Source organism: Nematolebias whitei, chromosome 2 (assembly GCF_014905685.2).
Source record: "Nematolebias whitei isolate Nwh7 chromosome 2, NemWhi1, whole genome shotgun sequence".
In the NCBI taxonomy this organism is placed as follows: Eukaryota; Metazoa; Chordata; class Actinopteri; order Cyprinodontiformes; family Rivulidae; genus Nematolebias; species Nematolebias whitei.
The window spans coordinates 26,273,204-26,301,143 of NC_056499.1; the positions used below are offsets into that span (position 1 = coordinate 26,273,204).

A 27,940-nucleotide genomic window follows, 5' to 3' on the forward strand; every position below is an offset into this window, starting at 1 on the left:
TAACACTTTATATTTTTCCTATTTCGTTTAGAAAATGTGTGTTGCCTTGAAAACGGGAGACAGGTTCAGTTTTCAAACTACTGACAGTCCTCCGAGGCTCAAGTGTGGCAGCAGAATTTCAACAGTACAGTCAGTCAGCTGCAGACGAGGGGGGGGGGGGGGGGCTGTTGGAGACGTGGTTTAGCAGAGTCCTATCTGCAAAGATCCTCCTTTGTAGAGTCTCGCAGGTTTTTCCTCCTCTTGCTGTTGCCTCGGTGGTGTGGCTTGTTGCTCGGATGACTTTTGGCGCTGAAGGAGTTCTGCTGCCCGTGGTGGCTGCTCTTATTGTTGGAGCGAGACATCCTGGCCTGGAAATGAAGCACAACCACCGGTTTTAATTATTAAGTTTCAAAAGAGTCTAATGTTCTTGTAATCTTTTAAAGTGATTCTGATCAATAGTTCTTCACATTTTCCAAAGATATTAAGGATTTTCTTTAGGTGTTGAATGACTTTTCTAAATGTATTCAGTCACCAATGCCCTGTGAATAATGAGGGTATGAAAAAGGCTCCAAAACTCAAAAGATGGATCAGTGCGTGTAACAGACAACTTGGCAAAGAAACAGTTTTAAATGCAAACTTTAGCCACTTTATTACCAGCAGCTCGTCACAAAGACACAATTTGTTCTAATTTATTTAGCTGAATTTACTCAAATTAACAGTTTGATGAGAAAAACAGATTGCATAAATCTCTACACCAACAAGGTGATTAAAGAACTATGAGCTGAAAACCAGCCAGAGAAACTTGGCACATTTTAAACACTTGGCAGTTCTTCATTTTGTAGGATATTTGCTTTTCTCTCTCTTTTTTTTTTTAGGAGCTCATTTTAAGGGTGAGATTACAAATTAATAGCACCCCTACAAAAATATCATATTGGAAGAGCTGCGCTGAAAATACATAAAAATGGAAGCTACTAACAAAAATGTATGAAAGACTTTCATAAAGTGCCACTCATAGATCAAGACTATCTAGCAATGTAAATATGCATTACTTCTTGAAAACAAGAGGTGACGCTTGACATTTGCACGGTGATGCATACACACCTTTCCTCCTTTGCTGCTTGCAGATGGAGTGCTGGTAGTGTGGCTCTGTGTGTGGTGATTACTAACCACAGCAGACTTTTCTCTGTGGGTACTGGAGCTTTGGCCAGACTGCTGCTTTGCTGTTTTACACGGTGTGCCATCAGAGTCCTGAGAAAAAGGAAGAGATTTACACAAAGATTATCTCCAAGACATCCTGATGCATGCTCAATAATCCAGGTAGAAAAATCTAAAAAAGTTAAATCTGGTCCTCTGGACATCCAAAAAGGATGTCCAGAGGACCAGATTTAACTTTTTTAGATATCTCCAGGACAGTCATCAGCCTGAAAATGTCTTTGCAGCTGCAGGCACTGACCGCGTCACTGGAAGATGTTAAAGACGGCAACGGCGGAGAGGAAGAAGGCGAGGAGCGCAGGGAAGAGGGAGGAGAAGAGGTGCTGGAGGAGGACTTGCTGCGAGGAGCCGACGGCACAACCACAACACCGTCCTCATCATCTGTGAAGTTGTTGTTGCGTTCATCGAGCTGCTTAGACTCAAACAATTTGACATCATTTCCTGCAAAGGCAAGGAAAAGACATCTGTTAGACGAGTAAAATCTTTGCTACAATGACAATGTTTAACAAATCTGAGATGGAACATACGGTTGAGTGAAGGATCATTCTGAGATGGGCTCCCCCATCTCTTATGAATCCATTCCCTGTACTCGTCCACCTCCTGAGTTACTCGGATTATCCGACCAAGTATACTTTGAAAAGGAACAGTAAAAACAGCCGTTACTCCTGCGTGTACATGCAATTTTAAAGAGTAACAAGTTCATTTAATTAACTGCTTACCTCTCGTTCTCATTATTGGGATAATACTTGGCGACCAAAGACACACCATGGCTGAGCACCACATAGGCATAGTCAAATGCCTGCTTCACCTGCATGGCACCATATGAGCTCCTGCCAACATCGTTACCTGTTTGACACAAGACAGTAAAAAAAAAACGGTCAGTAAGTGTGACCCCAGCTCATCGTTTTCTGTGTGATTGTGTGACGGTCCTACCTGGCTGCAGAGGGTCCTCAATGTAGAGCATCGAGGGCCTGTATCCATCCATCATGCACTTCTGAACCTCATCTTTGGCAACGTAGCAGCCACCGTCTTTAATCCTGATGCCGGTTTTCAAGTAGTTGAAGTTGCGACCGTAGAGCTCGAAGAATTCAATTAGCAGAACACCGATGTTGATGTTGGGGCTGGACACATCCTTTCTATAATGAAGCTAAAAGCCAGCAAAAATTAAAATGTATGATCATTGATCAACAACGGGTGACAGAGAAAATAAAATATTTGCTGTACAGTAGTCCCTCGTTTATCGCGGGGGGATCCGTACCCTGAAGCCCCGCGATAAGTGAAAAACAGCGAAGTAGGGATAGTGGTATATATATATATATATATATATATACAGTGAGGAAAATAAGTATTTAAACACTCTGCGACTTTGCAAGTTCTCCTACTTAGAAATCATGCAGAGGTCTGACATTTTCATCTTAGGTGCATGTCCACTGTGAGAGACATATCCTAAATAAATAAAAAAATCCGGAAATCACAATGTATGAATTTTTTAATAATTTATTTGTGTGTTACTGCTGCAAATAAGTATTTGAACACCTGTGAAAATCAATGTTAATATTTGGTACAGTAGCCTTTGTTTGCAGTTACAGAGGTCAAATGTTTCCTGTAGTTTTTCACCAGGTTCACTGCAGCAGATTTTGGCCCATTCCTCCACACAGATCTTCTCTAGATCAGCCAGGTTTCTGGGCTGTCGCTGAGTTTGAGCTCCCTCCAAAGATTTTCTACAGGGTTTAGGTCTGGAGACTGGCTAGGCCACTCCAGAACCTTGATATTCTTACAGAGCCACTCCTTGGTTATCCTGACTGTGTGCTTCAGGTCATTGTCATGTTGGAAGACCCAACCACGACCAATCTTCAATGCTGTCACTGAGAGAAGGAGGTTGTTCCCCAAAATCTCTCAATACATGGCCCCGCTCATCCTCTCCTTAATACAGTGCAGTCGCCCTGTCCCATGTGCAGAAAAACACCCACAAAGCATGATGCTTCCACCCCCATGCTTCACAGTAGGGATGGTGTTTTTGGGATGGTACTCCTCATTCTTCGTCCTCCAAACACGGCGAGTGGAATTAAGAACAAAAAGTTCTATTTTGGTCTCATCTGACCACATAACTTTCTCCCATGACTCTTCTGGATCATCCAAATGGTCATGGGCAAATTTATGACGGGCCTGGACGTGTGCCGATTTAAGCAGGGGAACCTTCCGTGCCATGCATGATTTTAAACTATGACGTCTTAGGGTATTACAACCTTGGAAACAGTGGTGCCAGCTCTCTTCAGGTCATTGACCACCTCCTCCCATGTAGTTTTGGGCTGATTTCTCACTTTACTTAGGATCATTGATACGCCATGAGGTGAGATCTTGCATGGAGCCCCAGTCCGAGGGAGACTGACAGTCATGTTTAGTTTCTTACATTTTCCAATAATTGCTCCAACAGTTGATGTTTTTTCCACCAAGCTGCTTGGCAATTGCCCTGTAACTCTTTCCAGCCTTGTGGTGGTCTACAATTTTGTCTCTGGTGTCTTTGGACAGCTCTTTGGTCTTAGCCATGTTAGTAGTTGGAGTCTTACTGATTGTGTGGGTGAACAGGTGTCTTTATGCAGCTAACGACCTCAAACAGGTGCTTCTAATTTAGAATAAGAAGTGGAGTAAAGGTGGACTTTTTAGAGGCAAACTAACAGGTCTTTGAGGGCCAGAATTGTTGCTGATTGGCAGGTGTTCAAATACTTAGTTGCAGCAGTAACACATAAATAATTAAAAAATAATTAAAAAATAATAAAAAAATAATTAAAAAATCGTACATTGTGATTTCCGGATTTTTTTTTTTTTAAAGATTGTCTCACAGTGGACATGCACTTAAGATGAACATTTCAGACCCCTCCATAATTTCTAAGTGGCCACGCCCACTTCTCCGCTCTGCATGGAGAACAGCTGAGCAGCTGCAGAAGGAAGCTTTTTCTGCAGCTGTGTGCTACACAAAGATGCAGCAGGTGCTAAATAAAATAATTTATATTAAAAAAAAAGTTCATCCAATCATGCGGCTTGTCCATCAATCAGCCAATCGTGTGCCATGTCCATTCATATTTTGAAAAACAGCGATAGAGCGAATCCGCGAAAAACGAACCGCGAAGTAGCGAGGAACTACTGTATATAAAAACTTTCAACTATAACTGCCATCACTTGTTCTTTTGTTTTAAATTTTTGATTTGTACCTTAAGGCAATAAAGAATGGAATTTTAAAACTGAAATATATAAATGAAGGGGAAAGTATGTAGAAAATCAAACTGTAGCACTAACCTGCAGGAAGCTAACAGCCATGAGGAAGAGACTGTAGGAACCTATTCCACCTGTAAAAACCTCATTTAGGTCTCTTTGCAGTAGGAACTGCTTTAGCACCAGGACTAGGTAAGGCAACACTGGGTATTTCTATGGACAAAAAAAAGACAAACACATCCAAGAAATGGTAAAGAACATATAATACTTCAAATATCACAGATACCTAAGAAAAAAGTCAGGGATTATGGGTGCCTAAATATTTAAAGTCCCTGAATTCAAATGCTGCCTAAATTAAAAACACTTTGTTTCTTTTCACGTTCCTTAGCAATAACGCTTAGCAGGTACTCTTTGCTTTGCACACAATGTATTAAAATATGTTAGAAAATAAATCCTGTGTTGTTAAATGTTAATAAAGTTCACAAGTGCGTTTTATACGACCTGCAGAGGCCATAAAATAAGCTGTAGTACAAACTGAACAAATTTAAAAGGTGTTATTTACGAGGGATGCATGAGAAATTTAAACTTGAATAAAAAAAGTGAACTTGTAAAAACCAAACACTACACAACTGACTCTAAAAAATCATTACAGTAGCACTGAGTATAGTACCTCTTTGAACTCCTTGATGAGCTGAGCAGCTTTAACTCCACTCGTCATATTGAAGCTGATGTCAACTTTCACTTCAGTGAAGGAGTCCATAAGTTTGATGATGGGAACCTGAAAACAAACGTGAAATAAAATAAAATCACTCAAGCTCTGGCTGGAACAGGGTTTGCATACAACTGTATTCAGAAAACATGTTAAACCTAATTTGAGTCTGAACATACAGATACAAACTTAAAGAATCCATTAATTTAATTATTCTACTTAAACTATGATCCAAAATGTTAAGAACCAACCTCAGTCATTAAGGAAATATTGTCTTACCGTTGCTTTATCCAGAACTTTGATGGAGTTCTCATCTGCAACATTTCTCTTTCGAAGAGCTTCCTCCAGCGTCCAGAGTGGAAGAGTGTCCCACTTCCCAAAGACCACCAGGTCGATGTCACTGTCAGGGAGAGAAAGATGGAGCATAACGTTCATTCTTCTGCAAGCTGGGGCACGTCACAGAATACACAGTGTGACTGCGTCGATTCTCCCATGCCAACGTATTTGTAAGATATCGGAAGACAAAAAAAAAAAAAAAAAAAAAGTCATGAAATCAACACAATCAACTTCAGATTAAATAATCCACTACAGGCTGTAAATAGTTCCAGAAGAACATCTCCACCACCTAAGAACTCTCTCAGTGTTTATTTTTAGATTAGAAGAATGTTTAGATTAGATATCTTTTTGTATAAATAAAGGTTAAATTAATTAATTTATTATAAGTCTGTTTGTATATATTGTACTGTTGTGTATCTGCACTGTGTGTTGTGTTGTTTTTGCACTTTATGTTCTATGTTGCACCGTGATCCTGGGGAATGCCGTTTCATTTCAATATGTACTTGTACGTAGCTGCAATTACAATAAAACCTCTCTGACTCATACGGTTACTATAGATTACAAAAACAAATGTATACTGTGCATTCGTCAAACTATGTTTACCTTGATTATCTTCTGTATGTTGGATTTTTATACTATAAAGTGAAACAGTTTTTAAATATCAAATGCAAAAAACTTTGCTGCCCTCTAGTGGGAAAACTAACTTCTGACTGTGGTTGCAAACGTTCAAAGTACATTTTCTAATCACCTCTATCACGTTTATTATGTTCAACACAAGAGGCCAGAAATAATAAGACATACATATTTATACAAGCTTACATATCCTTATAACAGGTAAAATGACTGTCTCTAGAAAGATTCCTCAAGTACGGTCATCTCATCTAACCTCAATATTCAATCAAGAATCAACACAGTGCTGTTTTTCTATTCTGTACAGTTCCAGGAGTCCAATAGGAGACATGTTTGTTCAACAAAGAAGCAGGCACTCTAGTTGTCTGTCACTAGTGGAGGCTACTCTCAAAGCTAAAAAAAAGAAAAAACAAAATAAGCAAATCTTACATTATACAAATCGTGTTTGGGTCACTCCTTTAGACAAAACATGACAGGATAAGAAGAAGCTAGAATCCTAATGCTGAAATTATAAGAATAATATACCAAATAAATGCTGCAGCTCTGGAAACTTTTGGGAAAAAAAGATCATAGATCTACTTTTGTGCTCGCTGAACCAAGATCTGGATATGATGCATTCAACATAAAGTTCAGGTGACCGGCACAGTCCAGCTATGGGGGGCTCAGTTTAACAGACTGCAGTTAGCAGCTGATCTGACCACAGTCTGTTCTGCAAATGGCAGAGAACACGGAACAGCACAACAGCTGATGATGTAAGTAAACTGAAAAATGAGAACCACTCTTTGATTCAAATTTTCTCAGTGACTGTGTATAAACTCAGCACATTCCCAGTTCCTTTCTTAGGTTTGTTTTAGTTTATAAACTCCACCCCTGTTTGGTTGAGATACAGGCAGATTTAGATTATGTGGGAAACTCTGAGCAAGTCAAGTACTTTTGGTAAGGAGCCAGCCCAACTTGGCGAAGATAAGACACAGTTTGCACATTTAAATTTCTCTCCTTGTTTAAGAAAAACTGGAAAACTCACCTTGTTGGTAGATAAAGGCCTGTGCTAAAACTCCCAAACACTTGGACCTGGAAAAATAAAATAAAACGTTTTAGTTAACACATGAATAGGAATAATTTTTAGGATAGAAAAATGTGCTAATTTATACAAAAACACTATTAAACATAACATTTCTTGAAAGGCAATGACATGAAATGGACTGTCAATTTAAAATAAAATAAAAGTGGTGTTATCAGATTTTCCCATGGAATGTTTCTGCTTTACAAAACTTGTTCTTCAAACTGTACATAAATAATCAGAGACCAAAGCTGGTTTTGTGTCCTAATCTTATAACTAAAACTTCAAGCATGTTTACCACAAAAATAACCCTTAAACCACAGATCTCTTAAACCTGTATACTGATAAAATATCCTCAACGTTTCCTTTCAACCTCCCACGCTGCAATGCACAAATAGAATTAAGCCCTGACCCTTGTTTTACTCCCTTAAACCTCTTCCCTACATCAAGTAGTGTAAACTCTGGTTTACAGCCAGGTCACATGTTCATGTCTAAGCTGACTGTAAAGCTGTGATTGTGAATGAAGTCCTGAAAACTTCTGATATGATTTCATGTGGTCACAAAAGTTAGCTGCTTTTTTTTTCTTGTTATGCCTTTCTCAGGCCAAACTTTTAGTCATGGTTAATTATTAGCAGGTCTAAAACACCAAACAAAAGTAGCAGAAATAAGCACCACAATGACTGATTAACTCATTACCTCTGATCCCAACAAAAGTGTAAAAGGAACAAAGCTGTCTTGGATTGGAGGAGTATTTGTGTGATAACAGGATGCACATAGAAATTCACTGCTCTATCAGCAAGATCAAAGACAAGGGAATAAAGGCAATAAAGCTTCAGGTGGTGCTGATAGCATGAGCCAAACATTATCGAGGTGCAGGGAGATAAAAGAACCACAGGCCCAAGTTTGTTGCCCAATTTCACATTCAGCCCGACTGCACCGTAAGCCAATTGTGGTAACAGGGCTGTAAAACACAGATGTCACTACATTGAACCTGGTCAGTGTACCCAATTGTATTTGGTGCTAACAAGTAACCCATAATTTTTACTGTTCTTTCAACTGATTTGAAGTGAGGGAGCTTCTCCTGACGACTGTGGGTGGTACGTGTAAAAAAAAAAAAAAAAAAGAATCCCCACAGAGTATTAACAGTGTTTACCTCTGCACTGGGCCACAAATCGTGAATGACTCCCTTGATTCTGTCCACCACCTCCAGTCTCATCTTTTCCTCCTCCGGCCGTGGAGAGATGTACTCGTAGAAATCCTTGATCTCCTCGTGCAACCTGTGAAGTGTGCGCAGAAAACACTTGTGAGACAGCTGAAGTCGTAAAAACAATCACACTAGGAGGCAATACACAAGTTTTCAGTTATTACCATAAAACAGACATCCAAATCCCATGATCATTTACAGATTTCAACATCTTGATGAAATTTAGTTACTTCTAGTTGTAGCTGTATAAACCAGATTCATTGTGATTGACAGGTTAAAACTATGGTAGATAAAGGATGGCATTTCTACTCAACATAGGGCTGGACAAGAATTTGATATTGATATATATATCACAATATACTTTTATTCAATAAAGGTGATATGAGTTTTAAGCACATTTTCGATATTTCGATATACATTATGCTATGATTACGTTTCACAGACATTTCTTTTTCTGTTCGGGTTGAAGCAGCCACTTCAACCAGCAGCCGCTTCAACCGGCAGCCGCTTCAACCCGAACAGAAAAAGCTGCAACAAAACTACATAAGTGCGTGATGACGTACACGACACAGAGCTCGAGTCCAGAAGAAGTCAGTGATAGCAGGCTAGGCTAAGCTCCAACACGCAGCAAGTTTTTGTTTTAAAATGAGTGCCCATGACGGTCAGAATGTGACTGAACAAGGTCTCACAAGCGAAGAGAAAGCAGATATGACATAAATGATGAGAGGAAAGGCTAATTTGGCGGTATGGAAGTGGTTCGGCTATCTAAAATCCGATAAACTGCAGGTTTCAGCGTGCTGAAAAATGTGCCGCAGACGTCTGCTGCATGGATTAGGCTGTGTTCTTGTTTAAAGTTAAAACTATTAATATTGACAAGGTTGAGAGTTTTATCTTTATTTGACGGCAATTTCAAATTTCTTTTGAAGGCTAAATACAAATAAAAGGTGAACATTAATTTATCTGTACAGTTTGTAAAGTTTTTCTCAGGTTTTTATATTGTTTACATCAATATCGAAATGATATCGTTATCGACCGAAATTAAGAAATATATCATGACAAAAGTTTTGGACACATCGTCCAGCCCTAACTCAACAGTGACTTCTCAAGAAACTAGCAAAGCCATCCAGCAACAGGTGTACTGTTCTAAGTAGTAGTGTTTTTAAGGAAAGAAAAAAAAGAGTAGGTTTAAACAAAACAAAAACAACTGCTGTGTCCAGCAAAATGTCAATAAAACAAAGTGGACTCAAGAAAAGCCAGCAAAGCAAGGGTCTCTTATTTGTCCTTGGTGCAGGTCATTGTGCCAACACGTGTTGACCTTTTCACTGAGCAGTTTTGTTTGCATACACAGACACGAGGACAAGTCTCTGTGGGTGGACAAAAGAGAATGCAAACACACACACAAGGACCTATGAGACCAAAAACAGGCTCATTGTCCCTCCCAAATATGACAGAGTCTGCTTTTCTAAGAAAAAATGGCTTCAAAGGCAAGCATACAAGTGAGTTGGACCAACCCTTGCAGTTATCAGCAGTGACCGGTCACTGTCTAAATGACACAGTGTATCTGCTGCCTCGAATGTCTGCAACAAGTTCTCTTCAGCGGGCATTAGTAGACTACCATACTCTCTTTTCTTATTTCCTTCTTCTTAGTTAACATATGCAAAATAAACATTACACAGCCACAAGTCCATCAACTATGGTGCTAAAACTCAACAAAAAGGAGCTTCTTAGTAAGAGGCGTCCAAAACCAAGGGGGGAAAGGCTTCTGATGAATAAAAAAAGCATATCTATCACAGAATATCTCCTGCATGAAGCATCATTACCCTTAAACCATTAATGAAATAACAATAAAAAATGTGTACTGAAAAGTTTGTATTTCAGCAGGCATGAATAAGTGTATTTTTATTTAAAAAAATAAGTGGCATGATGCATACGGCACCAAATAGAAATATGTCATTATGATGGACTTTTATATTAACATGCATGAAAGGTAAAAAGACTCCTGTCATTCATCACTCATCTATTATCTGGAAAGATCATTCCATAATCTTTATTATCCACCAAATTCAAACACAAGAAGCCACATGATTGACATGATAACATAAGAGATTACGATTTAATTTTGGCACAGTGTACATTTACATGAATGTGTGATTTAGAGCCTGACAAGCCTGAAGTGATGCACATGTCACAACAGTTCCAAGACAGACAATCCTTATTATGATTTTTGCTTTTAAAACAAGAGAAACCTTTATAATTTAACTAAAAAAAAATCAGAAGCACTGGTCCACAAAATGTGTTGATTTATGTTCTACTTTTATTTTAGACCCTGAAAACACATTTTTAGGAAAGAGTTTTCATTTTTTCCTGTCTTGATGTTCCTTCATTTAATTTTATGGGAAATGTCTTGTAAAAGAAAAAATAGTATTTTTAAGTTTGTTTTGGTCTTGTTCATGCACAGAAAATACACAGAATTGACCAGCTAGCCACTCAAGGCTGGAAAACAAAACTAACATTTATGTTTATCTTTTTGAGAAACATATTGCTGAACTAGATTGTTAACAAAAGCATCTAAACGAAAATCAATGTACAATAAAAATGTATTTACTTGTTATTGGGAAATAATGAATCTCTAACTAGAATAATCACTGTGAAAAACCATATCATGTTGCTGCTAATCTGTTTCATGTTGCTGCTGATCTGTTTCAATGTTGATGTGTTCATGCGTGCACATCTGCTCACAGACTCATGTTCATGTTTGTGGTGATGTTCAATGTTTTATGTTATGAGTGCTTAGTGTATATTTAGTTGGTGTTTTTCTTAGTTCATATCTTAGATGTTACTGTTTTTCTTATACATTTTATTGTTGGATGTAACTGGGACCCTATGTACATAATTTCGCTCCACCACATGTACCACATGAGGTGCGAATGACAATAAAGAAACTCTGACTCTGACTGACTCTGACTCTGAAAGAGAATGAAAACTATCATTGTTCTTCCCTCTGAGATCACCACTCCACATTAAATGACTGTTTCCACTCCACACTGGACACTCCAGCCTTCCTTACACACATAAGTTTCGTTTCAGAGTAAAGGAAACTCTTTTTTTACAGATGCATTAGCTTTCATTTCATGATTTAAATCTGGCTGTTATTATTCTGGGCCATTATAACAACTCAAATTAGAGTCTGGTCTTTAAGTTTGGTTTTTTAAAGATTTTAGACATTTTGAGGCAAACACATCAATGACACTGAAAGTTGGAAAATAAAGTGACGTAAATTTTAAAAAAGAAACATATGCTGTGTAAAAGGAAGTAAACAGATTAGCAAAGTTTTGAATGGAGTGAAATGGAAGTGATAAGGTCCAACTAGTAACTCTGATAACAGCAAAATGTCATACCTTTTCGTTGCTGATACACAGCAATGATTTTGTCTGATCTTTATTACTCTTTAACAGAGTGATCAGGTTCAGCTCTTTGTCAGAGCTCCAGAAAGCTCTGAATGCAGCCGTGAGGCTCGCACTGACCTTCCTGTTTGTTTTGATTCAGATACAGAGTAGAAAGCATGCCAGCCTCTAATGGCTCGGAGCAGAGAAGGATCTGCTCAGTGTGATTTCAAATGCATGAAAATAAACTAAAAATATGAAAGAAACGAGTGAGAAACCAACTTTAACATGCAAACAGCTACCTAGTTATGGAAATAACCAGAGCACATACAGATTAAAGATCCATAAATAATGCAATGCATAATGCACGGTGCGTTCACACACAAATTAGTCAAACATATAAAACCAGTTTGACAAATTGTGATGTTTGTAGTCTCAGTCTTTCAGCTGATATGAGCAGGTTCCTGCAGATATTTCATGTTATTGTATGTGTTTGTTGTTACAGAAGGCAGCCAATAAGAAAACAGTGAGGGAGTTCCTGAGTGTTTAGGTTTCATTTCACAGGAAACAGGCCACTAGAGCTCCTTTGTCCTCATGTGAGGGAGGAACCTCGTGCCCCACCTTAATGGATCAAATTACATCTTAGTTTTGCAGTCTGCTTCCAGAACACATGAATGACTTGGTACTGCTTATCAGACAATCCCACCATGTCGTAGTATTGTTGTTTAATCGTGTGCAACAACCTTTACAAAACCTGAAAGTGCTGCAGGGGAAAAAAAATGTTAGCGCAGTCACTAAATACTGCCTCCCTGACAAAATTACAAAATACAATGATGTTCATGCTGACTAACTGCTTGTAATGTATGCTTTGAACTAAATATGGATATACATTTAAAGGTAATCAGCTTCATATTAATAAGCATGAGCAAAGGAAGACAAAGGGTTGAATGGGTTGTCCTGTTTCAATAGCTTCGTGACACAGACTACATATTTACCTTGTTTTGTCTCTACCAACACTAGCACTCCAGGTTGACAAAAACTCAGATTGATTCAGAAGCACAGAATTTACATCCATAGTAACGTTGACATGGCGAAGATGTTAGGGAAGGCGGGCTTGTGATCAGAAAGTCGCCAGTTCAACTCCCCGGACCGACATCAGAAATGTGGGTGAGAAAAGTGAAACACCCACACCTGCCTCCACCCTCATTTGTCCTGCTCTGGGCCCTTGAGCAAGGCCCACAATCTGCTCCCCTGGGTGGCCTACATGGCAGCTCTCTGCTCCACAGAGGGCTGTGGTAGCTCAGTGGTCTGTGGTTGCGTCAGGAAGGGCATCTGGCGTAAAAACAATTATCGAGTCTTCGTGCACTGAGTTTGTTGTGGTGACTCCTGAAGAAGGGAGCAGCCAAAAGAAGTAGCATGCATAGATCCATAGTATAAACAATTTGGCATGTCCAAGGACTTAAATATATATACTAAATAATTATCAATATTGCGGTAAAATATAATCCAGTAAAAAAGTTTGACCAGCAACTTGACTTTGAACCGTCTCATCGCGATCACTTGTTGCAGGGGAAAATGTGCCATCTTTTCTGACGTGACCTTTTTCTAACAATTACATGTGAAGTCTCGCTTTCAAACGTGGTGGGATGTACAAAATTTTGCGTTTCAGTTTCTTCTGCAGACTGATTAGACAATTCTTGCTTTTAAAATGCTGCTAGCAGAGTTGCTGCAGGTCCATTTGTGCAGATGTTTCTGCATGAGTCAAAACTGTGCTCGAGGTGCTGCATGAATAATTTAAGTTTAAACTTTGTGATTGAATCTAGTTTTTCCAAATACTGTTGGATCACAGTTAGGTGAGTGATACACTGAATTTATACACAGTTGTACTGCAGAAGCACCTTATGACAAAAGTAAAGTACCCTTTTCAAATCAAATCAAGTGCTTTAAACCTAGGTTTATGACAGTAGTGCCACAGAAAGATCCTGATGTAATCAAGGATGATGGCACGCTACTTACTGACTAGACACAGATGAGCACCTGTGCAACATCTTTTTCATCCCACGTTCAATCACAGCACATCCTGTTTTGACGACAGGCTCCTGTGGTTTCACACGACACACAAATCTCTCTACCTCCTCCTGGTCTTTCACAATTTTATGGTGACAATACTGAAAACAAAAAGGATATAAAGTTACACTACCGTGTCAAGTTAAATTTTTAATCACACAGCTTTAAGTGATAACGCAATGAAATCCAGTGGTCCAAGTCTGGAGCTACAATGATGATCCAGTAAGACCCTAAACCAGAGCTATTCAACAAAACCGCTCATGGGGCCACAGTTACTGAAAACTGCTCAGGGGCCCAACATCCAGCAATTAAAGACATTATGTAAATAAACCAAGTATTACAATGATCTGTTACCTTTTAAATGTGCTTGTTTTATTGCATTGAATTATAAATGCAATAAACAGAACCCAAACCCCAAACCAGAACCCCATCCCCCCCCCCCCCCCCCCCAAAAAAAAGAATTCACTGGTGGGCCAAACTAAAGTCACCAATTACAAAGCCCTGCCCTAAACATTCCTGCAAAGAATCTGTAGGACGAAAAAAACAAACAGAAAACAATTAACACCTTGTCCGGGAGGGACAATTTGGTCCATAGGTGTTTCAAAGGAGGTGGAGAAGGCAAAAATGAATGGTTTTATGTAGGAATGAAGTAAAACTAGCCTAAAAAAATAAATAAATAAAAAAGATGAACGCCAGTCCCATTAAAGTATAACACACAACAACAGGTGTTGAAATGCCTTCAAGTGAATTTGAGCCATCTTAAGTTGGGTGGAACTAAGAACAATGGGACAATTGCATCAAAGCGGACATTTACTAGCAGTTCAGGTTCTTAGACAATGAGATACATTTGTGTCACCGCCACAAAGTCTTCGGCTGATTAAAAATTATGGACTGGAAGACATCGCTTTTATGTGACGAGAAACACCTGTAATGAGACTGCTGACAGCTGTGTTAACGTGCATTGCAGTCTAAGATACCAAACCATATCATACCATATTTTATTTATAAAGAACTTAAAAACAGCAACAAGGCCAAGCAAAGTGCTGTACAGAAAAAAACAAACAAGCAAAGGACACAGCATAAAATACATATGTAGCTCACACAAAGATAAAGATAAGAACAAAATGGCTAACATTATAAGATGAGACTAGTCATGATTAAAAACTTTTGACTATATTTATCCAGAGCGAGTCCCGACACCATGACCCTGTTTTCACAAAGACCTACATTTTTAGCTCTGATAGCCTCTACAACAAGAGGGTGCTTCCATACACAGCAGTGTTATGTGACCCTGCTGAGCCAAAAGAAACTTTACATGTGAAGAACATAGTTCCCAGGAGACGAGCTGCATTACTCTCTGCTTGATGAAATGAGAACAAACTTGAAAAGAATAGGTGTCCATGTCTCACAGATGACATATTCATCAATCTTTCATCAATTAACTGTTTAGAAGTGCCAATTGTTGACCACAACGTTAAAACCTATCCAGTTACAAAGTAATCCACACGATGCTGATTACAAGAGACAGACATGGTCATGGCTGAGTGATGCAGCAGGCAGCCGTGTCCAAACATGGACAGCTAACTCTACATGACATTGCAAGTACCAGGACAACAAGCGATTAAACAGTATTTTGAAAGTGGAGAGCTTGAACCTATTCATACATTTTTTTCACCATGAGTCATAAATCTGATACTAATATTAGAAAATATATCAGACATTTTTCACAACCTGATAAGATTATCCCTAATCTACAACAAAAACAATAACTACAACAAAAGTTAGAATCAAAGCAGCTTTCCTTTAATATCTTGTAGACAGTGAAGTAAATCTGATTTTACCTAAATCACTTTTACTAGAGTGAACAACTTTTACTTATATAGTTGTAGGGATTTCTATCAATTTGATAATATCCTCTGCAACTGTACTAATATATAGTAATAATTAGTGGTGTAACGGTACATGTGGGTGTATTGAACCGTTTCGGTACAGCATTTTCGGTTCGGTCCACGTGCGTATCGTTTCATTTTTTCACTCATTAAATTTTATTAACAAGAGATTATGCGCCGCGGAACTAAAAATCTTAAGCGTGTTTCAGCACGGCACTATTATTTTGCAGCACGCTAGCGTTAGCAACATAGCATCTCGTTGTGGTCTCCTGTTGGGGAACATTATGACTTTCTTGTTAAAAGACAAGTGAACAAATCCAAAGATGTGTGTCGACGTTGTTTCACGGAGATTGGATCTGCAGCAGCAACACGTCTAACTTGTTAACGCGCTTGAAACGACATCATCCGAACGTGAACGTCTCTTCTACAAGCAAGAAAAGCAGCTTGTTGCAAAGACGGATAACAGCAGCATTTAAACAACCTATCAGGCAATTCAGATCGGTCCAGAGCAATAACACAAGTGTAGGAGTTTTTAAAGCTCTGGAGCTACATTTCTGTTGTTGATGTGCCGGCTTGAAAGTTATTGGCATCTCATCATGTCAACACTTCAGCCAAAATGTTGTAGCAGCACTTTATGAAAAAGCTAAAACTGATATTGTCAACAAGCCCTGGACCAGATTAAAGCCCTGCCCTGATGATGATGAGCAAGAGATTCAACCACCTCATAACAACCGTTCAAGAAGAGGTACTGTTATTTTCTTTTTTTTCCCATTTACTCTTTATTTATCCAGGTAGTCTCATTGAGCCACGAGAACTCATTTTCAAGAGAGACCTGTTTAGGGAGCAGATGGTGGGGGTTAAGGGCCTTGCTCAGGGACCCAGAGTGGGGCGAATGAGGGTGGAGGCAGGTGTGGGTGTTTCACCTTTTCCACCCACATTTTGATATTGACGGTACTGGGAGTTGAACCTGCGACTTTCCGATCACAAGCCCATTTTCTAACCTCTGCGCCACCACTCCCCCACAATTTTATTATTATTATTATCTAATTAACTTTTTTTTTTTTTTTTTTATCTATTTGTGTTGTATTTCCAGTCTGGGACAGAGATAGCAGCTGAGTCTTCCTCTTCAGGGAAATCCACCAGAGATCACCTCCAGCTAAGAAGTCTGTGATGACTGAACTTTTCCAGGGACCTGTCCCACCTGTGAGAGCAGGTCCAAGAGGTTGTGAGTAATGAGGCCAAATACAGCCACACTGCAAAATTAGTAAAGTGCTACCTCTCTATTCCTGCTACTGTTGCTAGTGAGCAGTTTTCTCCACCGCTGGAGATAATGTCACTGCAACTAGATCTGTGCGTTTGGCAGAAAATGTGGACAAGTCAGTCTTTTTGGCCAAAAACTTAAAACTTGACTAGTTAGATTGTAAACAGTCTGTTGCTGCGTATTGTTCTGGTTCTGACTGTTATTGTATTTATTAAGATTTTCATTATTGTTAGTATAGTTTATTTATTGTAAAGAATGCCATTTATTTAAAATATCACCCAAATGGGTCACTTTTATTTATTTTTATACAAACATATTGTTTACTTGGCATTTTTTCAAAATAAACGTATTTTAAGTCTTTATTTTGGCCTTTTCTTGTACCGAAAATGAACCGAACCGAGCCATCCTTGAAACTGAACCGAAATGTGATATTAGCGTACCGTTACATCCCTAGTAATAATCAAAGTACATCATAATGGCATCTATTTGTGATTAAACTGAAACATGAAGCCAGGGAAGTTTCACAAATTCATATTAGCCTGAAACCTTTTTATATCAGTGGTTGTTGACGTCTACTCTTTTTAGGCAATGTGTGAGTCAAGAGAAAAAATAAAAATAAAAACACACGTGAGAACAGTCTAGTTCAATAGAAATAATTTCAAGAAAAGGTTTTCAATACATACTGTGTATTGGTTATTTTTGCCCAAAACACAAATACATACTTTTCCCAAAAGCTACGTGACAAAAGATACGTGGAACCTTTTCCCACAGAATTATTTAATATTAGTTGCAATTAGTTGCAATGGGTTCAGCATCTTGAAAAGGATTGTGCAATATAAATTAGCCTAAATGTTTTAGAAGATAGTGTTTATCAGACATTGCAGGTATATCCTGTAGGTTTCATGTTATTATAGTTTACAGGTGTAGCACCAAGGAGGAAGTTTTTGAACCTAACTCAAATTCTGAGAGTACATTGAAGCCAGCAAAGCAGTGGGAATAAACATTTCACTATACTCTCAGCAAAAAAGATTTAAATGGGTTTAAACACATCAGTGAGACTGATGATGGTTCAGTATATCAGTTCAAAAGCTAAAAGTCTCAGTCTGATAAAAGCTAATTTTACTGTCATAGCTAACTAAACCAGGTGAGCAGGAAGTATTCTCATTGAGCAGGAAGAAATAAAATAAATGCACATTTCTCAGTACATACTGGAACGCTAAGTTATAAAGAGTTACCCACCAGAGCCATTCAGAGGGGACTATCACATCTACAGCTCACTGCACCCCAAACATATTCACAGCTATTTCCAGGATTCAAGTTGAGCACTCAAACTTTAGTCTTTTGGTCTTCTACTTCTGCTTTTTCATTGACCATCATATGCAAGTACATTATAAATTAATATTATTGGTATTTTATGTTGTGATAGTGAAATGCCCCTAACGTACAATACTACTTAATGCCTGAATGACTGCAGAGCATGGTCAGATAGATAGATATGAAGACTGTTTAGATCAACTATATTTTAACAAATCACAATTGGGTATGAATCAATGTAGACCACAATGCATAGCAAAATACTGACTTAAGAGTGTGCACTTAAGTAACTGGAAGGTCAATTTATAACATGGATATTGATTTTAAAAATATGCCAAAAGGACAGATGAACAGTACCAAAATGCTGAACTTCTGTTTGCTAAAAGTAATTCAGCTCATAAGTAATTTAGTTATTTACGTTTTTTTTGTTACAATATTTATTAAAAAAAAAAGACCATTGTAATACTCAAGATGTTAGCTGACATGACCACAAACTACACAGTTGAGATATTTTAAGAAATGTGGATCAAGTGTCAATAGCTAAAATATTCTCTTCTGTTCTGTTGCTTACAAAATATCTCTTAAGTCTGTTATTAGTGAAAATTCTTGTGACAACGTGACATGACAAGTATAGCTTCAGGTGAATACCATGGGCACACCTACCTTGCTTTGCCTAGTTAGGGTAGCAATTAAATTTTAATTGCTTTTCAATGCATTCATGAACAAAATCACTTTCTTATACGAAAATCACATTTTCTTTTGTCAATATAATAAAAACCCACATTGCAGTTTAATAGCACAGAAAAGGGCCACAGTTCTCCCAGGCTATGACTTCCTGTGGCCATGTTAAGAATTTAAAAAAAGCTAGTTAGCTCTTTTAGAAAATTAAGTGGAAACACTCCCTTAAAGCTCCAAATGTGATTGGACAGGAAAGCAAAAAGGAGCTTGGGTTTGTCTCTCAAGAGGGCTGGCTTTGTTTTGTGAAAAGTGAGGCTGTGCAGTGCATACAAACATTGATCCACTGCCATGAGCCTGGCTGCTTGGACCTAACCAGTTCCAAAAAGACTGGAACTCATGCCTCTCCAGCCAACCCACATGGCCAAATATAGAGTACAAACTGTCCTGTGGACAGTGTATTTTGAAGCTTAGTCCCAGAGTCACTCTTTAACTACTTATAAATATTAAATATAACAGTACTAGAAGTTTTTTCTTTGTGCACCGACTCTTGAAGTCACACAAGCCACACAAGGTGAGAAATAAAAAGTATTTATGTCGTATATAGTATTTATATAGTAAATGAACCAAACAAGAACAAATGGAAAGCTAGGTAGCTCTAATTTACCCAACTTAAAAAATCAGTTTGAGTGTTAAAACTGCCTCAGGACTGAATGGCTGTTCTTTCACTCATTGCTTTGTGCTACAAATGTACACTCCCAAATATCAATAAAATACTCTGTGGTACTGCCAAGCTCCACTCCCAATTTATCCTTCAACACTCTGTAGGCAAACTCGTAATCTTTGAGGCAAAGTGGAGAAAACCTGAAAGATCTTGTAGTTGTGGTAATTTATTTCACCAAGTTGTCTCACTGTTAATTCCAACTGTGGAAATGGGTAATTATCTCTTCTATAAATATCACTTTCAGACTACACGGAGGCAGCTTTTATGATCACACATCTTCTCAGGATAATTTCAAAATAATGCTGTTGTAAGCCTTAAACCACGTTGACAAAGTCATTTGCCAAAATATGGTTAGACAGAAGGCTCTCAGTCGTGGCTGACTGTGATCCCAGCTGTTAGCTTAAGGCTCTGGTATTAGCAGAGCTTATCACTAAGGAATGTCCTTATGCAAACACAGAGCTCCCATATTACTAAAAATGAGAATCAGTTAAAGACTGAACTCCACACTAGTGCTCTGAGAATAGAGAGAAAACAATCTTTGCCCCAGCAGTCTTAATACAGTACCACACCCACTTAAACCATTCTCCTCCCATGAAATAACTGCTCAGACGTGTGAGAAGTTGACAAATAACCCAAGCACCAAGAATTTATGAGATCAAATGGTTAGTGGCGCGTTCTCCAGACAACATTATTTTAGTAGCAGGCACTCGGCATCAGTAGGTGTGAAAGGCTGCTGCAAATGATTTGGTTGCTCAGAGAAAAGTGACTGGAACCAGCTCAGAATTTCACTAGCTATGTTTACATGCGCAAAATTCTTTGACCGGATTGAAATGTTTTCAGATTAAATAATTCAAATGTATCGTTTACATGGGCACAATCCGTTCACAACGAGCGTTTACATGCAGCGGGCTTTTATTCTGAACAGAAGTACTGGCATGCGCAGAGTGGTAAACGCTCCTTAAAAAAACACTGAAGAAGTTCTACTTCCGGTTTACTTCCGGGATGAATGTAAACAAACCTGAGCGTCCAAAATAGACCCGCGACAGGTTTTAATGATGGTGGAGACGTTGCTGCACTCACTGATTGATTTTATTTAGAAGGTGGAATACAGTGTATTTCATTTCCAAAACCTAAACAAAGTTTGGAAAAAAAAATAAAAGATGGATAAAGGTAAGCTGCCGACCTCATGAGCAGCTGAATACAACCGTGATAAATGGGAACTACCACATGTTCATCTGTACGAAGGTAACGGCAAGTAAATCCTCCATTTTGGTCATAATTACATTGTATGCTTAATGGTTCAATTAAAGGTTAATGCTTAAAGCTAGTTGTGCTTTGTTTTTTGTGTTTTATATGTAGATTACAACTTCATTTAGTTACGGTACATAAGTTTAGTCTCTGTTTGCTATGATCAGTTAACACTAAACTAATTTTGTACAAAGCGTTAAATAGGTTGTGTAATGTAAAATTTACACTCTTAGTACATACTGAATCGCACTGTAAATCCTGCCATTTGTTGCTCATGGCATGAAAATACCTACTGCAGTAAGTCATTAGTATCTTCGAAAAAAAATTGCCCTTTTTTGCCTTAATGTTGGCTGATTAGGCATAAATGTCTCACTAAATGTAACACCGTGAGCTATACTACCTCCTCCATTATGACTATCTTGTTTGTTTGTCAAAGGTTATATCACCATGGGTTAAGATTCCACGTGGACGGAGCAATTTTACTGTTCATGACAATTGGCAACATAGCAACTGTACAAGCATGACCGAAACACTGACACGGTTCCAATCCCATCTCAGCAAACAAAGTTTATTAAAAAAATTGGTCAATTGTAATTTGTACAAAATAAAGATTGCATCGATTGATGATCTGCATTACACATTAAAAATAAAGGTTTTTTTTTTTTAGACAAGTAGAAATACAACAAAGTTATTTGATTAAAAATAAAACTTTTGTTCCCTCGCCCAGACGTAGGTCACCGGGGCCCCACTCTGGAGCCAGGCCTGGAGTGGGGCACGTGGGCGAGCGCCTGGTGGCCGGGCTTTTACCCATGGAGCCTGGCCGGGCACAGCCCGAAGAGACAACATGGGTCCCCCTTCCCATGGGCTCACCACCTGTGGGAGGGGCCAAAGGGGTAGGGTGGTGGCCGAGGGCGGGAACCCTGGTGGTCTGTTCCTCAGCTAAAGAAGCTGGCTATTGGGATGTGGAATGTCACCTCACTGGTGGGGAAGGAGCCTGAGCTGGTGTGTGAGGTTGAGAGGTTCCGGCTAGAAATAGTCGGACTCACCTCTACGCATGGCTCTGGAACCAGTTTCCTTGAGAGGGGTTGGACACTCTTCTACTCTGGTGAGAGGCGCCGAGCAGGAGTGGGCATACTTATTGCCCCCCCATCTTGGTGCCTGTGTGTTGGGGTTCACCCCGGTGAATGAGAGGGTGGCCTCCCTCCGCCTATGTGTGGGGGGGGATGGGTTCTGACTGTCATTTGTGCTTATGCACCAAACGGCAGTTCAGATTATCCACCCTTTTTAGAGTCCTTGGAGGGGGTACTGGAAAGTGCACCTCCTGGGGACTCCCTTGTTCTGCTGGGGGACTTCAATGCTCACGTGGGCAATGACAGTGAGACCTGGAGGGGTGTGGTTGGGAGGAACGGCCCCCCTGATCTGAACCCGAGTGGTGTTCTGTTGTTGGACTTCTGTGTTCGTCATGGATTGACCATAACGAACACCATGTTCAAGCATAAGCGTGTCCATATGTGCTCTTGGCTCCAGGACACCCTAGGCCACAGTTCGATGATCGACTTATTCGTCGTCTCATCTGATCTGCGGTCACATGTCTTGGACACTCAGGTGAAGAGAGGGGCGGAGCTGTCCACTGATCACTACCTGGTGGCGAGTTGGCTCCGACGGTGCAGGAGGATGCTGGTCAGACTTGGCAGACCCAAACGTATTGTGAGGGTTTGCTGGGAACATCTGGCAGAGTCTCCTGTGAGATGGAGCTTTAACTCCCACCTTCAGGCGAACTTTGAACATGTTCTGGGGGAGGTGGGGGACATTGAGTTTGAGTGGGCCATGTTCCGTGCCTCTATTGTTCAGATGGCTTACCGGAGCTGCGGCCACAAGGTTGTCGGTGCCTGTCACGGTGGCAAACCTCGAACCCGGTGGTGGACACTGTCGGTGAGGGATGCTGTCAGGCTGAAGAAGGAGTCCTATAGGGCCTTTTTGGCCTGTGGGACCCCGGAAGCAGCTGATGGGTACCGGCAGACCAAGCGACATGCGGCTCGGGTGATCGCTGAGGCAAAACTCGGGCATGGGAAGAGTTCGGAGAGGCCATGGAGAATGACTTCCGCACGGCTTCGAGGCGATTCTGGTCCACCATCCGGCGTCTCATGGGGGAAAGCGGTACACCACCAACACTGTTTATAGTGGGGGTGGTGTTCTGCTGACCTCAACTCGGGATGTCGTGGATCAGAATACTTTGAAGACCTCCTCAATCCCACCAGCACGTTTTCCACTGAGGAAGCGGAGCCTGGGGACTCTGGGTCGGGCCCTCCGACCTCTGGTGCTGAGGTCACCGAGGTGGTTAAAAAGCTTCTCGGTGGCAGGGCCCCAGGGGTGGATAAGATTCGCCCTGAGTTCCTTAAGGCTCTGGATGTTGTAGGGTCGTGGTCCCCCTATTCAAAAATGGGGACCGTAGAGTGTGTTCCAACTACAGGGGGATCCCGGTCTTAAGCCTCCCTGGTAAGGTCTATTTGGGGGTTCTGGAGAGGAGGGTCCATCGGATAGTCGAACCTCGGATGAAGGAGAAGCAGTGCGGTTTTCGTCCTGGTCGTGGAACACTGGACCAGCTCTACACTCTCAGCAGGGTCCTGGAGGGTGCGTGGGAGTTTGCCCAACCGGTTACATGTGCTTTGTGGACTTAGAGAAGGCGTTCGACCACGTCCCTTGGGGAACCCTGTGGGGGGTACTCTGGGAGTATGGGGTACCGGGCCCTTTGATACGGGCTGTTAGGTCCCTGTATGACCGGTGTCAGAGCCTAGTCCACATTGCTGGCAGTAAGTTGGGCTTGTTCCCGGTGAGAGTTTGACTCCGCCAAGGTTGCCCATTGTCACCGATTCTGTTCATAACTTTTATGAACAGAATTTCTAGGTGCAGCCAAGGTGTTGAAGGGATCCATTTTGGTGGCCTTAGGATTGCGTCTCTGCTTTTTGCAGATGATGTGGTCCTATTGGCTTTATCAGATTGTGATCTACAGCTTTCACTGGAGCGGTTCGCAGCCGAGTGCGACACGGCCGGGATCAAGATCAGTTCCTCCAAATCCGAGGCCATGGTCTTGAGCCGGAAAAGGGTAGAGTGCCCTCTTTGGTTCAGGGAGGATGTCCTGCCCCAAGTGGAGGAGTTCAAGTACCTTGGGGTCTTGTTCACGAATGAGGGAAAAATGGAACGCGAGATCGATAGGCGGTTAGGTGCAGCGTCAACAGTGAAGCGGGCGCTGTACAGGTCTGTCGTGGTGAAGAGAGAGCTGAGTCAAAAGGCGAAGCCCTCAATTTACCGATCGATCTACGTTCCCACCCTCATCTATGGTCATGAGCTTTGGGTTGTGACCGAAAGAACGAGATCTCGGATACAAGCAGCCGAAATGAGTTTTCTCCACAAGGTGTCTGGGCTCTCCCTTAGAGACAGGGTGAGAAGCTCGATCATCCAGGAGGGATTCAGAGTAGAGCCGCTGCTTCTCCACGTCGAGAGGAGCCAGTTGAGGCGGCTCGGGCATCTGTTTAGGATGCCTCCTGGACGCCTCCCTGGTGAGGTGTTCTGGACACATCCCACCGGGAGGAGACCCAGAGGAATACCCAGGACACGCTGGAGGGACTATGTTACTCGGCTGGCCTGGGAACGCCTCAGGATTCCCCCGGAGGAGCTGTACCAAGTGGCTGGGGAGAGGGAAGTCTGGGCCTCCCTACTTAGGCTGTTACCACTGCGACCCGACCCCGGATAAGCGGAAGAAAATGGATGGATGGATAAAACTTTTGTTTTTTAAATACGTGTGCGTGCGAGTCTCAGCATGGATGGATGATGTGCTATCGTTGTAAGACAACTCCTGTGTGCAGAGCAAAAAACTATAAATTGTACTAATGATTGTAATTTTGTGATCCATTAAAAAAAAAAAAATCAATGAAAGCATTAAAAGATAAACTGTAGGTCCTAGAAAACACTATATCTTATTTTGTGGAATAAGAGTTAATTGATCCCAAACCTTTGAACTCAGTTTACTGAAAACTGCCAAACTAAACTCGTTTTACTTTTCATAATTCTATCTCCTCACAACCCAACTTTTTTTTTTTTTTTAAGAATAACGATACATAGCTTGTGTAGTGCCAAAGCATTTACATCTGTGAAACTGTGATTGGGTCAGAACATATTGAATCTTCCTGAGCCAATATAGAGTGAAATGAAGCAGCAATGACGTCCAAAGCTTTGAACGTCATTTGTCACATGACAGTGTTGTTTGATACAAGTTCTGACACAGTGTTAGGAATCAGACTGCTTCAGGAAGAATAATACTGCTCCGAAGCTTCAGTATATTTTGCCCATCACTAGTTAGCGTTCAGCTTGTTTCTTACAATTACACCCTAAAAAAGCGCCTACTCTGAAGCAGGGGCATGAAAAAATTAATAAAACTGAGACGAACCTGTATAAATAAAGGTTGAATGAAAAACTAAAAACTGACCAACGACAGTTTCTGCTTTGCAAAGAAGAATAGGAACTGAATTACGGTAAATAATTTTAAGAACGGTAAAATGTTTCCTGCTGTCCAAAAGCACTCACTAAATCACTGATTTTTATAGAATGTTTTTGGTCACTTAACAATGAGCTATTAAATATTTTCTACATAATTTAAATGATAAATCTCATATGACAGTCATGTGAATATTAGTGTATTTAGCAACAGGGGCCAAGACTAGAGCTTTAAAAAGTATTTCTAGACAAAGATTACTGCCTGCCTAGCTGGAACAAAAGCCAAATGGTATAAAACATAAATCAAATATTAACTTCTCTTGATGCTAAGGTATTAAATAAAATAAAAACATCTTAAGCACATGCATGGTCCTATAAAAAAATAAAAATAAATTGATTGTGTTTACAAATCACTATGTCAATAAGGTCTAGTGTGAATTACTTTTTTAAGCTTCAGATTAGACTGAGTGGCAGTTCTAGTTGTTGGGACAAAATGGCATCAAGCCTTTTTCACAAACAGCTGACTGACAAACCAGTCATAAACGCAGAGCTCAGGGCTGTCACAGCATGGAAACACAAGTCTCAGAGAGCAATGATATGAGATTTGTTTGAGTGCACACAAGTTTTCAAAGTGCAGAATGACTGGCATGCAACTACCCAGAGGCCCATTACACACAATTCTCAAGGTTAACCTCCCTGTAATGACTTCACTCATATTATTTCACCTTTCGTTCATAAACACCACCAGGATAATACCCTTCACTTGCGTCGCATGCACAGAGTGTGAACCATAATACTTTTGTTTTGAAAGCTGTATTTAAGAGTCGATTAACCAAAAAAGCCCACAGCTTTCTTCAAGAATTTTGCATTCCTGGTGCATGTTAGCTTGAGGCAGCTGAAGGTAAAACAACAGGTGGAACCAAGCTATCTCAAGTTCCTAATAACAGGTTGGTTCAAATGAGCAATACAGCAATTAGTACTAAGTAAGCACAAAACAACTACGCTTTTTTTATTTGTCTCATTTCTAAGAATGAAACTAGTTCCTTAATGTTAATCTGATGGGACTAAACAAACCAATGTGTTTTAATGAGAAATAATAAATACATATCAACAGTGTAGTGAGTAGTGATTAAAAAACACAGAAACAACTGCCTGATGTTTCTGAGAGTGCTCTTTAACATGAATTTTGCAAAGGGCATTTTATGAGGAAGTAATCTGGAGAGGATTAAGATACCATTACGGTTGTTTTCCCAAAATAAAAACTTTTGACATAAGGAACCAAACTAGTCTCAGCACTCAACTAGCGAGTAACTTTACCTTTTAAGGAGTGAATCCTCTACATTCCCTTACAATAACTGTAACAGAGAGCTGAATAAAAGTAAACTGCTGTTTAAACTTCCTTCACCCAAATTGATTAGTTCTTTATCACAGAACAGACGTGCGTCAACTGTTTTAGGCAACTACAGAGACGCATCCATGGTTGGAAGGAGGCAGAGAGCGGGGTGGGGCTGAACACCTCGTCTCCATTGCTTGTTATTTCAGTGTTTATATAGTTGAATTAACAGTGAATTCACTTGTAATGTGCTGTAAAGCCAAGGGGCTCTCACTTGGTTCCCCTGCTGTGTTTCAAACACAAGAAACATGTATTCACCAAGGCATTCCCTGGTTATTTAAGAGCAACAAATCTGAACTTCTTACCCCACAACTCCTTCTGAGTAGTTCCTGACTTTCCACGGAGTGCCCGTGTAACCTTCATATCCGTCCGTGTTGGACCCGCTGCCACAGTTCAAAAGGCTAGAATTGAATCCGAAAGTGCTCGCTTTATTGTCTCTTTTTCTTTTGTTGGGGTGTCCCTCCGTAAGTCCCCTCCACAGCACCCCGCTGCCTGGCTGCCCCCCTTCGCCGCCACCGCCCCTGCTAGGGGCTCGGTTGTTGTGGTTGCTGTCTAGTGGAACAAAGTCCCGCTGTTCTATTATGTCTCCGTCCCCCATTGAGCTCTCGGTCCCGACGTCTTTACAACCGGTGCGTGAGTCAAGAAGGACTCCGTGTGTGCAAGTGCGGACGGCTCCCGACGCCCCGCTGACGATCGCTTTCAGGCTCGGCGTGCTCTGAGGTCCCGTGCTAGTAGTATAGCTGTTATTTACGTTCATACAACCGAACACTTGTGTCGTCTCCCAGATCTGCATCCACAGGTTGTTAGAGGGTCCGAGCTGTTCTGGCTGAAACCAGGCGAATCTCGGATCCATCAAACGGAACTGTAGGCAAATGCCACACCACCGCCAAGCAACGCTCAGCTCCTATGCAGCTAGCTAACGTTAGCTAGCTCCGCTACCTCTGGCTGCTAGCTCAGGTTCTCCAATGTCCGTTACTTCTAGAACATGATTAAAAATAAATAAACGCTGCAACAATGACGACACGTACAGCTACCAACTAAACCCATCGACAAAAAAAAATAAAGTGTGAGTTGGGTGTATAAAAATAATCAAATTGGAACTCAAACTTGTAGAAGACTGTAGAAACGTGCGGAGGGTAGATGTCCAAGTGTCTC

General features: G+C 40.5%; 1 protein-coding gene across 1 annotated transcript; it reads right to left on the reverse strand.

Moving 5' to 3' along the window:
• Positions 1-157: 157 nt before the first annotated feature.
• tent4b (terminal nucleotidyltransferase 4B) lies at positions 158-27,940 on the reverse strand. The gene is made up of 12 exons (XM_037697581.1): positions 27,091-27,940; positions 8,290-8,413; positions 7,101-7,147; positions 5,390-5,510; positions 5,072-5,179; positions 4,486-4,614; positions 2,125-2,338; positions 1,911-2,037; positions 1,719-1,822; positions 1,433-1,632; positions 1,081-1,227; positions 158-347 (listed from the first exon to the last, which is right to left on the reverse strand). The coding sequence occupies exons 1-12, from the start codon at positions 27,636-27,638 to the stop codon at positions 192-194; spliced, it is 2,025 nt and encodes a 674-aa protein (XP_037553509.1). The 5' UTR covers positions 27,639-27,940; the 3' UTR covers positions 158-191.

Excerpts from the sequence above, each read along its gene's own strand:
- tent4b (XM_037697581.1), bottom strand. The coding sequence starts at position 27,638 with ATGGATCCGAGATTCGCCTGGTTTCAGCCAGAACAGCTCGGACCCTCT. Across the intron at positions 7,148-8,289 it reads ATTTGTGGCCCAGTGCAGAG|GTCCAAGTGTTTGGGAGTTT; the intron begins GTAAACACTGTT and ends TTATTTTTCCAG. Across the intron at positions 5,511-7,100 it reads GGCCTTTATCTACCAACAAG|TGACATCGACCTGGTGGTCT; the intron begins GTGAGTTTTCCA and ends TCTCCCTGACAG.